A 14,820-nucleotide genomic window follows, 5' to 3' on the forward strand; every position below is an offset into this window, starting at 1 on the left:
GTTGAAATGCACTTCCTGCTACTGAGGGTTTGCAGCTGGCGGGAAGATGGTGACATGGGATGAAATAAGAACCAGAGTGTCACAAGTGGGAGGGGGCTAGGAGCACAGCCTGCACAGACCACGGGGGAGGGCTGGCAAAGGCCAGCAGAGCTGAGCCTCAGACATGGTCTCACCCCAGGCTGGAGGATGGAGGGGCAGTCCAGGGAGAGGTAAGACCTGAAACTACCATCCAGGGCAGCCTCTTAGCGAAACTGCAAGCATCTTAGCACGGCCAGGGCTCGGGAGGGGCGGGGTGGGGGGAAGGACAGTCGGGGCAACGTGGGAGTGGCAGACAAGAGGCCAGGTCCCAGACAGCCCTGGGTGTCCTCATGACGAGTTGTGATTTTACCCTGTCAATAATGGGGAAGCACCAGAGTAAAGGAGGAGGAGGTAGGGAAAGTAGGTTGGGGGATGGATCACTTTTATCCGGAGCCGGGAGTCCAAATGAGAGCCCGGATGACTCGGCAACGGAAGAGTGGGGACTGAATGGGTGCACAGGAACCAAGGCTGACAAGCCGTTCTCATGGTGTTTCCAATGAATGAGATGCAGAAGGGGCGTGGTGAGCAGGTCTGGGAGAAGGAAGTTACTGGTCCCATCTTTAACATTTCTTACCTACATGTCCACATGTACAATTTTATGACTCATGTAGGGTGTTATGAATTGAATGTGTCTCCCCGAAATTCATACGTTGAGGCCCTACCCCTCAATATGATGGTATTAGGAGGTGGGGCCTTTCAGCGGTAACTAGGTTTAAATGAGGTCATGAGGGTAGGACCTCCATGACGGGATTAGTGCCCTTATAAGAAAAATAAGAGACACCAGAGCTTCCTCTCTGCCATGTGAGGTCACAGCAAGGAGGTGGCCATCTGCAAGCCAGAAAGAAGGGCTTCACCAAGAACCAAATCTGCCAGCAGCTTACCCTTGGACATCCCAGCCTCCAGAACTGTGAGAAATAAACGTCTGTCGTTGAAGCCCCCCCAGTCTATGGTATTTTGTTACGGCAGCCTGAGCTGACTAAGGTATGAGTTATTTTAATAGCTACCCAATATTCTATCCATAATAAAACATAATGACTTAACATCTCCCTTGTTGTTGGACATTTTTTAGCTTTTCATTATTAAAACAATCCTCAAATATCTTTATACATATAGTACTTTCATCATTTTTATATATCTCTTCAAATAATTCCTGTAAGTAGGGTCACTGGGTCAAAAACAATCATTTTTATGACTTGTGTATATTGCCAAGTCTCTAGAAAGAGGCAGAGTCATTGACTACACTACCCACAGGATATAAGTGCCTCTGTTTTCTCAAAGAATTAACAACTAATGAGATGTATTTTTGTCTTACTAATATAATATTGTTATACTGAACATTGAATATTGAATACTTGCATTCAGGAAATGTAATCGATCTACCTTTAGCATGGACTATTAAAGTATGGTCATGATTTTGTCCCTCAAAATAGGGAGAGGCAATGGGATACATAATTTATTCAAGGTTTTAACAATCTTCTCTGAGTACCACCAGGTTATCTTCCCAGAATTCAAATGTCACTCTCTGCTGTGACACCAGCTGCACCTGCAAGAAGGAGGTCGGACTGGAGCTGGGCTTCCCATCCTGGCCCAGGTCTTCAACAGCCCTATACGGACTTAGGGACCATCTTCCCAACCACCGCCAATGCTTAAAATGGGGGAAACTGCTCCCATCTAAGATGAATTCTTTACCCTTCTACTCAGCAACTAAACATCTAGGAATTCATCTTAAGGAAGCAATCAAAGCATAAAGATTATTTTTTCTGCAAGTATATATATAAAACAGCATTATCTGCATTTTTTTAATTGGCAACTGCCTAAACATCCAATGGTTCATTCATTCATACATTCATTTAATGAAGATTTATTAAGGACCAACCACAGACAGGAAGGGTGGGAGGGAGGGAGACGCAAGAGGGAAGAGATATGGAGATATATGTATATGTATAGCTGATTCACTTAGTTAGAAAGCAGAAACGAACACACCATTGTAAAGCAATTATACTCCAATAAAGATGTTAAAAAAAAAAAAAGGGCCAAGCACAGGAGAAATAAACATTGAAGAAGACAGAGCCCTTTCCCTCACAGAGCATGGGAGCAATGCTTACATCTGGGCCATGGTACATGCACAGACTGGATTACCACGCTGTCGTTAAAGATGATACACTCCAAGAATATTTAATGACTCGGGAAAGTATTCAGATATTTATATTTTTATCAAACATTTCAAACACCATAAATGTTTAAAAACATTATATATTTTAATTCTGGTAAGACGCAAAAGTGTTAAGAGTGGTTCCCTCTGGGTAATAAGAAAATGATTTCTATTTCTTCAGTGTGTTCTGTAGTCTCAAATTTTATACACATGCTCATTCTGTGATGGGAACAGATGCTTTGTTTGTTTTATAAGGGTAGACTCCTTGCTTCCTGGCCTTTCTCTCATTGAACCTAGCTTTCTTAGCCGTGATCTCTCCCCAGCAATGTCTCCCTGATTCCACACGAACAGTTTAAGTTCACAGTTAAATGGAACTGCAAGTGTGAAGATGCCTTAGGGTACCAGACATAAACATATCAAGATACATACACTGATTTGAGTAATAAAAACAATCCATATGACTCAGCTTCAACATGAAAAGAAAGCAGCTTTTTACTTCTGCCACCCCAGGGAAAAGTACACAAACTTCCTGCAACTCCCTCCAGGCACTATCTGCAGGTCCCAGGTCACAGGTCACTCTACTTAGCAAACCCTGAGGTCATGGCTCTTCTGGCTTATCCATCCTATTTCCATCCTCTTGGGCTCAGTCAGCCAGTTGATGGTCCAGACCCACTTCCATCCCCATCTGTGGGGATATGAGGATTCACCTTTCCAGGTGAAAATCAGGGACAAATAAAGAATAAAGTCTAGCAAATAAAGTTCAAAAATGGAGAAACGCCACACTTGAAAGGAGGGGACCAACTGCTCTCTATCATACATGAAGAAGCAGCTAGAATGTGTTTGACCAGAGGCTTTTAAGAAGGGACTTCTGCATGGAGACAGCTGGGATAAGGAGACCGCTCTTTTTTCCCTCCAACTCTAAAGTGTATGATAATTCACTCATTCAACACCTATTTACTGTATACTCATGATGTACCAAGCACCGTTCCAGGCTCTAGGGCTACACCAGTAAACCAAACAGACCATAAAACAAACAAAGCACCCAACCCTCATGGAGCACCAGGCCAGCCACTCAAGGGCTTCAGAGTAACCCTGAATGGCAGGGGGCCTGAGGGAGGTTTTAGAGCAGAGGAGTGACATGCTCTCTCTTTCCTCTTTAGCCAATCACACAGGCCTGATCCCTAGGCTGTTCCCTCACATTAAAACCCACTGAATGCACCCTATCTCTAACCTTTTACTTTTTTCCTATTAATGGCCATGTTCCAAGGCAAGGAGGGAACCTCCACCCCGCCCCATCAAGACTTGCTGTAAACTACAGTGAGACAGTGAGAGGGGGGTTAGCCCAAGAACACACTGCTAGATAGGGGAGCAGGGAGGCCAGAAACACCCCCTCGAGGCTGTGGATGCAACGGAAGTCGGGGAGGCAGTGGAGACTGTGCTCCGAGTGACTCAATACCCAGTCTTCAGTCGGCTGCTTCCCCGGGGGTCCAGCACCTGCACCCCCCAGCTGCCTGCAGCCTCCATGATGAAATCAGAGGACCAGACGGAAGTGCCCTCACAACGGTCATAAGGGTTAAAAGCTAGGTTCCCAGGCTGTAGCACAATTAATAGTAAATTTTGTTTTCATTTAACAAAACTACAGATATGGGGGCGGGGGGAAGCACTGCTTAAACCAGCTGTCTCAACCCCAGTATCACCGCTCATTCATGCTTTAATGAGTTGTGAAGGATGTTACCATCAACTCTGGATTAATCAATTATAACCAGGGGAGGGTCGGAGAAGGTGACTTCAAATCACAGATAAAACAAAACTCCCCCTAAAGTGGTATAAAGTGTCATTGGTATAAACTTCTTTAGTCAAAACTGTGGCCAGTTTTAGGCAACCCGGTGAATGGCTGCAGCGCTGTGTGTGACCCTGGTTGAGCCAGAAGGACCTCCTTCTCATGTCCTCTCTGAGGACCCACTGCTCTGTCTCCAGCCTGCTCTAAACATGTCAGCATCTGGCCACTCAGGAGTGTTTGCCCATCTGCATTTGCTATGAACCCCAAGCCACTCTTGGGATCTGACGAACCAGTCAGAAGATGCATCAGTTAGTTACCTTCTATTCTGAGAACTTCACAGTAATCTTTGGCTTGTCCTGTGCACTCTGGTTAAGACCCTGGCATTTCATTCCTTGCTGTAATACCAGTGTATGAAGAGTCCAAGTAGCCTAATCAATAACAAAAACGTCTTCTTCTGGGTTTTCCTCTTTCCAAGAATGCTAAAAATATTTGATGAGGTGACCCACAAACTAATTTTTCTGTGTCATTCTTGCCAAACCTAGGAGTATTAGTCTGTATTGAATTGCAAGTTCTTTAACATTTTCCCTCTTCTCAAAGTCTTCAACAATTTTGAGATTTCTTTTTTTCTAACATTAAGTTCTAAACATTTTCCCTTGGAGTCCAACTTTTTAATTTCTAGGTTCCAAATCTAAGTGGAGAAGAGAAGGTATGTTTCCAAGTTGTATACAGATACAGTGCAGATTCTGTTTGTCACTAGGTGGGTCTAAAAATAGACAAACTTCTGGGTGTACAGATAATTTTGCTGATGTGTGGTAACTTAATTTTTTGAATGAGCTAAAATCTTCCCCCTCCCCAAAAGCTAATGCACAAATGGGTTAATCTGTCCATAGAAATCAATAGTTGTCCGTGATGCTCAGTGCCAAGGTATACAATCAACTTACATTTTCATATGCATTACAGCATCACTGCATTCACTGCATTCTGAGATACTCTCTTGAGGCATACTGAAGATGGAGGTTGAGCTGGCTCACTAGGAATGGGGCAAGACCCTGGTGTGGCCAAGCAAGCATGTCACAGCCTCCAAGAGCCACTGGGAAACTGAGTACTTTTATATTGATATCGTTAATTATAGCCTTAGCAACTTCTCAGTTTAGTGATAAAAATTTAGATGCATGTGCTCTATGTATAATATCTCTACCCTAACACTTCTTTACTAAACTAACAGTTTATGTAACTGATGACTGAGTTCATCATTGGAATTGACTGAGCCGAGAAAGATACTCTGAACACTAAAAGACTGATGCCCTATGTTTGTTTTTCAAAGATCATAAGGAAAACACGACTATCAGGGTGGGAAGGAAGGTAACAGTGGAGGCACTACAAAAAATTTACAGATTGGCCATCTCAGCCACAGCAAACACACTAAGGACACACGGTGACACTTAATGAAAGGACGTTGATCCCAAAGGGAACATCAGAACTCATAACCTAATTTTTTTAGCACTTTTATTAAAAAAAAAAAGTTCAACATATGCAAAAGTACAGAAAATAGTATAATGACTCCCCCACAGACCTATAATCCAGCTTTAACTCAAATTCTATCTTGTTCCCTCTACACACTCACCCACCTACTTACTTGCCCCTCAACCAAGATTATTTTGAAGCAAATTCTAGACATTATATAACTTCATCTGTAAATATTTCAGTATGTATCTCTGAAAGATACAGACTTTTCCTTAAACGTAACACAGTAGTATTATCACACTTTAATAATTTTAATGTTAAATATCTTTATTAATTTTGTTTTAATTTTTTATTTTTTTATTAATTTAACTTCAACAATTTTAATATCAAAAATTAATCTCCAAAATATATAAACAGCTCATGCAGCTCAATATTAAAGAAACAAACAACCCAATCCAAAAATGGGCAGAAGACCTAAATAGACATTTCTCCAAAGAAGACATACAGATGGCCAAGAAGCACATGAAAAGCTGCTCAACATCACTAATTATTAGAGAAATGCAAATCAAAACTACAATGAGGTATCACCTCACACCAGTTAGAATGGCCATCATCAGAAAATCTACAAACAACAAATGCTGGAGAGGGTGTGGAGAAAAGGGAACCCTCTTGCACTGTTGGTGGGAATGTAAATTGATACAGCCACTATGGAGAACAGTATGGAGGTTCCTTAAAAAACTAAAAATTGAATTACCATATGATCCAGCAATCCCACTATTGGGCATATACCCAGAGAAAACCATAATTCAAAAAGACACATGCACCCCAATGTTCACTGCAGCACTATTTACAATAGCCAGGTCATGGAAGCAACCTAAATGCCCATCGACAGACAAATGGATAAAGAAGTTGTGGTACATATATACAATGGAATATTACTCAGCCATAAAAAGGAACGAAATTGAGTCATTTGTTGAGACGTGGATGGACCTGGAGGCTGTCATACAGAGTGAAGTAAGTCAGAAAGAGAAAAACAAATATCATATATTAACGCATGTATGTGGAACCTAGAAAAATGGTACAGATGAACCGGTTTGCAGGGCAGAAGTTCAGACACAGATGTAGAGAACAAACGTATGGACACCAAGGGGGGAAAACCGCAGTGGGGGGGGGGATGGTGGTGTGCTGAATTGGGCGATTGGGATTGACATGTATACACTGTTGTGTATAAAATTGATGACTAATAAGAACCTGCAGTATAAAAAAACAAACAAACAAACAACAACAACAAAAAGTCACTATTCAGGTTTCCCCAATGGTCTCACATATTTATTTACAAATTTTTTTTTGGCCGCACAGCTTACAGGGATCCCCGACCAGGGATTGAACCCATCCCCTCGGCAGCGAAAGCACGGAGTCCTAACCACTGGACCACCAGGGAATTCCCTACAATGTATTTGTTTGAATCAGTGTCCAGTTAGAGCCACACATTGCAATTGGTTGATATATCTCTTAAATCTCTTTTAATCTAAGGTTTCCTTCCATCTCCATCTTTTTTTCCTTTACAGTGTATTTGTTGGTAAAACTATAATTTCCCACAATCTGAATTTTGCTGATTACATCCCTGTGGTGAGGCTTAACATTCACTATAACTTAATTTCCCCCATTCTTTCTTACTTAGTTCAGAACAAGGCACAGGAACACATCCCAGTAAAATAGCTAAAACAACAAAACAAAACAAAAAGCAGTCCGATTGTCTCTGGAAAGGACCAGATGCTGACAAACCCAAGACTGAAAATGCCCCACAGACGCGGAACCAGCTACATGGAGTAGAAAGCCAGGTTTAAATCGGGGACATTCCTGAGCTGGCCACAGGCAACAGGGGCATCACCTGCAGGTGACACAGTGTGGAGGCTGCAGGAATGGTGACTGTTTTCTGTCTGAGGACAGAAAGGTTTCCAAGGTTCAGAAGTTTCATCTTCAGAGAGAAATAAACCATGGAGGGGAAAGGAGGCTGGGGGAGGGGTGCTCCTGAGTTGGCCTCAGCATGTTAATCAGTTTTAAATCTGCCACCACTAAAAACTAACATTTCAGAGTCCAGAGGAGGGCAAAGGCAGTCCTGTTGTTTTCCAGAGGGAAGCAGGTTGGACTCTGAGGACAAGAGGCATAGACTCCCAGAGCTTCTACACTGGAAGGACAACCAGAGCACAACCATGTAAGTCACAAACTGTGACAGGCAGCAGCGTGCAAAGGCAATGCAGTCAGCCCCCTCCCCCCACCCCTCCCCCTGCACAGAAAGCATGTGCTCTGCTGGTTTTCTAATAATGGGACACAGTTGGCTACAAGCCCTGGAGTAAAAAAAGACTTGACCTTAAATCCCAGCTCCTCCACTTAAAAGCAGTGTGACCTTAGATAACCTGCCTAACCTCTGTGTGCCTCAGTTTCCTCATCTGTTAACTGGGGATACCACTGTCTGTCTGCTAGAACTCTTGTGAGGGTCAATGAAGTTATACGCCGAGGCCCACAGTACAGTGCCCAGCACAAGCTCATTATATGTTAGTCCTTTGCCCCCAAAGATTTCTACCAGGCCACCCCAACCCAAACCCTTGCAGGGAGCCAGGACAGCACCTGCTGGATGTCTAGCTGTGTTACCGATGCGGTCTGTGGCCATGCATGAAGCAAAGCCAACTGACCCATAAAGGGTTCAATCCCATGATCCTGATCTCAATAGCACGGCTCCAACCAACTGAGCTAATTACGGTAGAGTCGGATTCAACGCAGCTTGCACGGAGACACTCTTAGCTGTTCATACAACATTCTTAAACAGTTTTGTCCTAAGATGCTATGTGACACAACACACTTACCAACTTTACTAATGATCTCATCTTTAAAAAATCTTAATGTAATGTAGCAAACAGATGTGTCCCTTAAGAGGATTAAGGTGGAAATTCATTAGAGCAATAATACCAGTGGATTTGTGTTCTAAAACTAACGCCCATCAATCAACTTAGTGCACACTCCATCTTAGCACTGCTCAGCTTCCAGGAGAACCCTGGAGAACTGGACAGCCCAGGTCTTTACCCTCAAGGAAGTTATCTGTGAACAGGGGAGAGAGAGAGGACCCTCCTAGCCCCGGACTGAGTCTGACCTAAATGACCTCTAATCCATGCTGCTCAGACTGCAGTGTGTACAGGAATCACCAAGGCATCTCGGGGAAATGCACATTCTGCTTCAGCAGGTCTGGGGAGGCCTGAGAGTGCATTTCTAAGAGCCCAGGTGATGCCCAGCCCACACTCAGAGGACCAAGGTTCTAATCCTCACAGCAACTGGCTATTTTACAGGTGGGATAGCTGAGGCAGCAAGGGAACCACAAAGACAAAGGTAGTGAGAAAGGAATGAACAGGGCACGGTCAAGGCTAATCCAATGACAGCATGGAACTCTGAAACGTGGGCAGGCTGCCTGGAAGGAAGAAACTCAAGACACGAAAGTAGTAGAGTCATTAAGGGCTCAGACCTGGTGCCAAATGCCAACTCTGGAACGTCCCACTCACATGGCCCACTGACTTTTTTTTATGCTTTGGGCTCTTCTGCTGTGAGATGCAACAGTACCAGTGCTGACCCACGGGGTGGCCGCGGGCTTGGCAAGATGATGCATGCTTGACTCGGGCACGTGGCCAGGACCTGGGAGCTGTTATTACTCTACTCTCTGGTCCGCAGCAGCCACGGAAACATTCCCTGAATTAAATTACTAGGTCATAATTGCTGTTTTGACACGCAAGCTAGTTACCACTTTTTTGTAACATTCTACAATTCCAGTTTTGCCTATCAAAAAGAAACAAGAATCCTTGGAGCCTTCACTTTTAGTGTCAAACAATCCAAAGACATCTAAGCTTTGAAAGGTCTAGGATTCTATTAATTCTACTGCACAGTTTTTTCTAAATTATAAGTCCTGTAATTACAATTATTTTTCTTCTTAAGACACTGAACCAGAAATAAACACCTGTTTATGCATTTGAAAACAAAAGGCCTCACATAGTCCAGATAAAACATATAACCACCAAAATAAACATCTCCCTCAGTGAGAATACGGTACCTGTTCTGACCTTTTTGTTATCAGACTAATCATTTATTTAATTATCCTCTTAGAACTACTATAAAAAGCTGGGGTGGGTTTTTATTTTTCAGTCTAGCAGCTTGGGAAAAAAAAGATAAAGCATTATAAGCACAACATGTTGTTTTCGTCCAAGACAATGGTTTAAATTAACAACTAACTTCAAATGGAGTCAGCAAACACGAGATAAATGTATACATATTTCATTAGGTTAGGAAAAGATGCATAGACTCAAGTTTGGGCTGGAAAGGACTTAAGAGGTTAACCAGTTCAAAGGTTCCCAGCACAGGAGAATCCCTAGGGGAGCTTTACAAATTAAGACCCTCTGCAGGGGCCTTTGAGGGGGCTTGTTACACAGGTGTGTTCACTTAGTGAAAATTCATCCAGCCGCTCACTTAGGCCCCGCACGCTTTGCTGGGCGTGCCATCCACTTCAAGCAAAAGTCTACACCCCCAGGCAGGATGGCTGAGGATGCTGAGGATGTCTGCATGTTTCACAGTCACGCTTCTCCCCTCTCACCACCCAGAACGCCCCCTGCCCCAGGAACTCCTCCTCTTGCCAGGCTGGGCTCCATGGGACGTGGAAACCTTATCCATGGCAGGGGCTTGCCCATTCCCTCACTGTTAGCTAATTCACAGCAGGGTTCGTAACTATTTGTTCCCACCTCTGACTGTGAACTCTACCAGGCTGGAATTCTGTCTCAAGGCTCTTACTCATGCTTGTAACATTCACCTGCTCCAGGCCAAAAAGTACCTGGCCTAGGAAGCTGATTCGGGAAACTCCCCAAGTTAACGGAATGGAAGCCCGAGGAGACGCGGCTTCTGCCCACAGCCAAACAGCTGGTCCAGGGAGCAGAACAGCAGTGGAGTCTCAAGCCGCACAGACAGGGTTTGAATCTCAGCTCCCCACTCCTAACAGAGAAACTAGGTTATTTAATTGCTCTCTGCCTCAGTTTCCTCATCTGTAAAATAGGTATAGTAAAAGTCTGCACTTCACAGACGAGTGTAATATTAAATGAGATCCTGCATTGATATCCCTAATAGAGTACAAACCTACATACCAAGTGCTCAAAACTCATCAGCTCTTTCTATCACAGATGCATCATCCAATCCAGCAGATTCCCTGCTGGAAATTAACTAGCATTTTACAATATAAATGTGCACCTAGGCACATAAATGCCCTGAATTCTGCTTTAAAGAACCCTGGCTAATAGAACCAGCCACTCGGTCGGCTCTAGATGTGAAAAACAATGCCAAACATCTGACTATACTGCAGGGGTCTGCAGGCAAGACTCAGACTGAGGCTGGCTGGACCCCTCCAGGACAAGGAGTCAAGGGTCTCTGTGGGACGTATTCGGGTTCCATTTATTCTACAAGGGCCATCTCAGAAAGTCCTGTGAGCCAGTGCAACTGCTGTACTGTGGCTTCTAGGGGGTCGGGGGGAGTGGAGGGGGTGCTATAGTGCTGGAGCATCAGGATCTCCTATGAGACCAGGAACACTGGATCAAGGCTAGGGGGCTATTCCATGGAAACATAAAAATGTACTTCAGCTTCCAGTTTGAAAGGTCAGCCGGTGTACATAGGGCTTGAAATCCAAGGAAAGCACTTCAAGGTCACAGGGCCACAATTATGAGTCTTCTGTAGTTTCAACAAAAGATCACTGTAATCAGAGACCATAATGAATGAAATAACCATGATGCTGAAGAAGCCCTTCGAAAACTCTTAACTGAATCCACTGGTTGAGAAGAACCAAATAACTGACAAAAGTGATTCTGATAAGCTGAATCCACAATAAAAACATCATTCTCCCAATCCAACCTTTTATGGCCAGAGAGGTTCCCAGGAGCAGTGACTGTATCCATCCTGCACCAGCACAGAGAAAAGGAGATAGAACTGCCCCATTCCTCATTCCTGAAGACAGGTTACTCATTAAGAAGTGGCGTTTGGGGCGGGGGGAGGAGCAATGATATAACAGACACCACTGCCAATGTTCACCAGTATCCATACCAACCTCCCTCTACTTCCAAGGCAGGTGAACATCATACAGAAGTCTAAAAAAAAATTTTTAAATCGATTTTGTTCTTTTTGGTATCAAGGGTTATCTCTTCCAAATATTTCTCAGTGTTGATCCTCAAAGAATAAATCATCTACAAGCTCTGATATGAACCCTAAGCCAAAAAAAAATGTACCGGGGAAGTAATTCTTCAAGGTGCAGTCACTAAGTGGGAGGAAGGGCTCTCCTGGGTAACTAAATGCTTGGCTTTCAATGCCCAGCTCTTTGCAGCACACACTTTGCAAGATGCCTGCCCTGAAAAGGGTTAAAAAAAAAAACTATGGGGTGGACTGAGAAGCCATTCTTCCCAGGGGACACTCATTTGGGGCTCTGTGCGCGCGCCGCCCCTCCGCGCCCCCGCCCCTCCTCCCACAGCCACTGCTCCTCCAAGGTCCCCCAGGCCACCTGCTTCTTCTAAGGAAAAGGGGCTGCTCCGAGCACTATCGTAGCGCGCGGGCGGCGCCCTCCGTGGTGCCCCGCAGGGGAGGAAGGAGAGGTGTCCCCGGGAAGCGTGCTTTGTCGCGAGGGTCGCGAGGCCGCCCGCAGCGGCCCCAGAGGCCTGAGAGGTTTTGTCCCGCGCGTCGCTCGGGTCTCCCCTGCGAAGGACCAGAGCCCCCCGGGGCCCGGGTTCTTTCCGCGCGCCGCTCGGCGCCCGCCCGGGTGCGGGGACCGACTGCCGGCTTCCGAGCCCCACCCCGCCCACCCGGCCGAGCGAACGGCGCGGCGCGGGGAACCTTCTCCATCCCGCCTCCGGCCGGCGCCGCACCTGTTCGGCCCCGTCCGCCCCCACCCCCTCCCCCGCTCCGGGCCGGAACGCGGGACTGTCCTCCTCGCTGGCCTAGGAGATCCCGAGCCAGCCGGCGGGCGCCCAGACCCCTCTGCCTAACGGGGAGCGGGGAGGTCTGCCCTTGGGCGCTTGTCTCCCGGCTGCGCCCAGCCCAGCTTGCCCGCGGCGCCCCTACCCCGGCGCGCCCCGGAGCAGGGGCTGCGTCCCGGGGGCCCAGCCCGCCCGCGCCGGGCCGTACCTTGTGTGGCGCCCGCAGCAGCCGGTGGACCCCGGCCAGCTGGGTACCGAGCGCGAGGTCCTCGCGGAACGTGAACAGCGGCGGCCGGCTGGGCTCGGGGAAGTTGGTGCTGTTGAAAGGGTCTGTATCGTCCAAGAACTGCACCCGGCAAGCCAGCGTGGCCATGATGCATCCCTGCCCCGGGGGGGCGCGGGCCCCGGGATCTGCGGGGCCGCGGACCGGGACGCCGGGGTCACCGCGAGCAGTGGAGGCCGCGGCCGCAGCTCGCTGGCTCGCGGGCTCACAGGCTCCGGCCGCGGGGGGCGGGGCGGGGGCGGGGCCGGCGGGCCCCCTCCTTCCTCTAGCTCTCCGGCTCCTCCCCTCCGGCGTCCCCCTTGTGCCCGCCCGGCTGCCGCCGCTACCCACGCGACCCGCCGCGTGGAACAGGAAAGGGAGAACGGCTCGTGCAGTATCCGCTGCCCTGCGCCAAGTCCGCTGGCGGCGGCGGCGGGGCGGAGAACCCCCCGACCACCGGCGGGCAGACCCCAGCAGCGCGGACACCGCCTGGGCCGCCGGCTGCACGTGCGCCCCGAGACCGAGGGAGCCCCGGCCCAGCTGCACCGCTCGGGGCTCGGGGAACCGGGGTATGGGGGCGGGGCGGGGGCATAGCCGTCCCCTGGCTTCTTATCCATCTGGGAGAGGGCTTAACTCTTTCCAGATGAAGGCGGCGGCGGCCGGGCTCCCGCTGCCTGGACTCGGAAAACCCCAGCTGGGCACCAGGAGGCGAGGAAGCCGGCCCCCGGCAAGCAAGCGGGGTGGTGGCAGGCACCTGGAGCCCTGGCGAGGTTCCGGGGGAGGTTTCCCTTGGGGAGAAGGAAGCTACAAAGGAGGAGGGTGAACCGGCGAACCCTGCTAGCTGTTCTTAAGAGACAAGCCCGGGGGCGCCAGGCGGGAGGCCTGGAGAACTGCGAGGCTCCGCTCCGACACCCCAGCGCCAGGCCTGACGCCCTGGTTGACCCTCTGCATGACCGCGGCCTCTTAGCCAGTTAGGTCTCCGAAAGCCCTAAACGGAGCTAGTGGGGCCGCGGGGGGCGCTTCCGGCGAGGTCACCGAATTGCACGGAGCCGGCAGAGAGCTAGGGACCCGCTGGCAACCGAGGGACTTGCAGGGAAGGTTTGCAGCCTGCCCGCCTTGGCCTGCCTGAGCCTCGAGACTCCTCGCTGCTCGAGGGTGACCCCCTTCGTTTCCAATAAGAACTCCCGGTTTTCTCCATTACCAGGCTGTGGCCAAGGTCGCGGTTCTCCCTGTATCTTAAGTAGGCCTTATGGAATATACCCAATCGCTCTCACATCCGCGTCTTCACGCAAGGCGGCTCTAAAACATGTATCTCTCCTTTTCTTCTGGCTTCAAGGCAAGAAACACTCGTCCCATACTTAGCCTCTTCGCCCGCACCTTTAACCTTCTCTCTCTATGGAACCTCCCCTTTACTCGTCACTCGTCACTCGTGAGGCTTAGCACTGTTCTTAAAATAACAATTATCCATGACACCTGCTCATTCCAGCAGACCTTCTAGTTCTCCTTGCATTTGCTAATCAACTCTCTGCATGAGTCCTTTAGGCAGGCCAGTACACCAACTTCACCATCGGCTCTTGGCCAGAACACTAAACCTGAAAATCCCATTCCTTTGACCCCCACTTCCTACCCTCCCATTTTCATCACCACGTTCACCCCTCCTCAGTGAGGGAGCCCTCCAATCTTTCTGACCGCCCCATTTCTCATCTCTGTCCCAACGTGAATGCCACCCCATCAGCTCAGAGGCCTCCTTACTGTACCACTTTCCTGGCCTCACCTATCAGTCCCTAGGTTGCTCCCTCCCCATCCGCCAAGTGCCTGCTGGCAGCGGCCACTCTCAATGACCTATACACCCCAGGTTCCTCAGCACTGCTCAGTGTGGCCTCCCACTCCTCTCAGGCTGCCACAAACTTCTGCCACTTTCCTCTACCTACAGATCATTCAGTAAAGAATATCATGTCTCCAGTGTGAAGTCCTGCCCTTCCAGCACTCCCTCCTCTCCATCTTCCATCTCCAGCCTACACCTCCTCCATCTCAGAAGATGACCAAAGCCCTGATTTTCCTCTTGCTCAAGGCTCTACCTCCATCTGGACACTGAGTCCCTCTC

At 48.2% G+C, this 14,820-nt stretch overlaps 1 protein-coding gene across 5 annotated transcripts in view; it reads right to left on the bottom strand.

Annotated features, from left to right (window-relative positions):
* Window positions 1-12,956, bottom strand: part of FHOD3 (formin homology 2 domain containing 3) — a 495,595-nt gene extending 482,639 nt beyond the window's left edge. For 3 of the 5 annotated variants that reach the window (XM_057527269.1, XM_057527268.1, XM_057527270.1), the window contains exon 1: window positions 12,663-12,955. In XM_057527269.1, coding sequence (XP_057383252.1) covers window positions 12,663-12,827 — 165 coding nt within the window. In that variant the 5' untranslated portion in view covers window positions 12,828-12,955. Of the gene's footprint in view, window positions 1-12,662 lie in introns of all 5 variants that reach the window. The other 2 variants (XM_057527272.1, XM_057527271.1) reach the window with 1 other exon arrangement.
* Window positions 12,957-14,820: the final 1,864 nt, after the last annotated feature.

This window comes from Balaenoptera acutorostrata, chromosome 13 (assembly GCF_949987535.1).
Source record: "Balaenoptera acutorostrata chromosome 13, mBalAcu1.1, whole genome shotgun sequence".
Classification (NCBI taxonomy): domain Eukaryota; kingdom Metazoa; phylum Chordata; class Mammalia; order Artiodactyla; family Balaenopteridae; genus Balaenoptera; species Balaenoptera acutorostrata.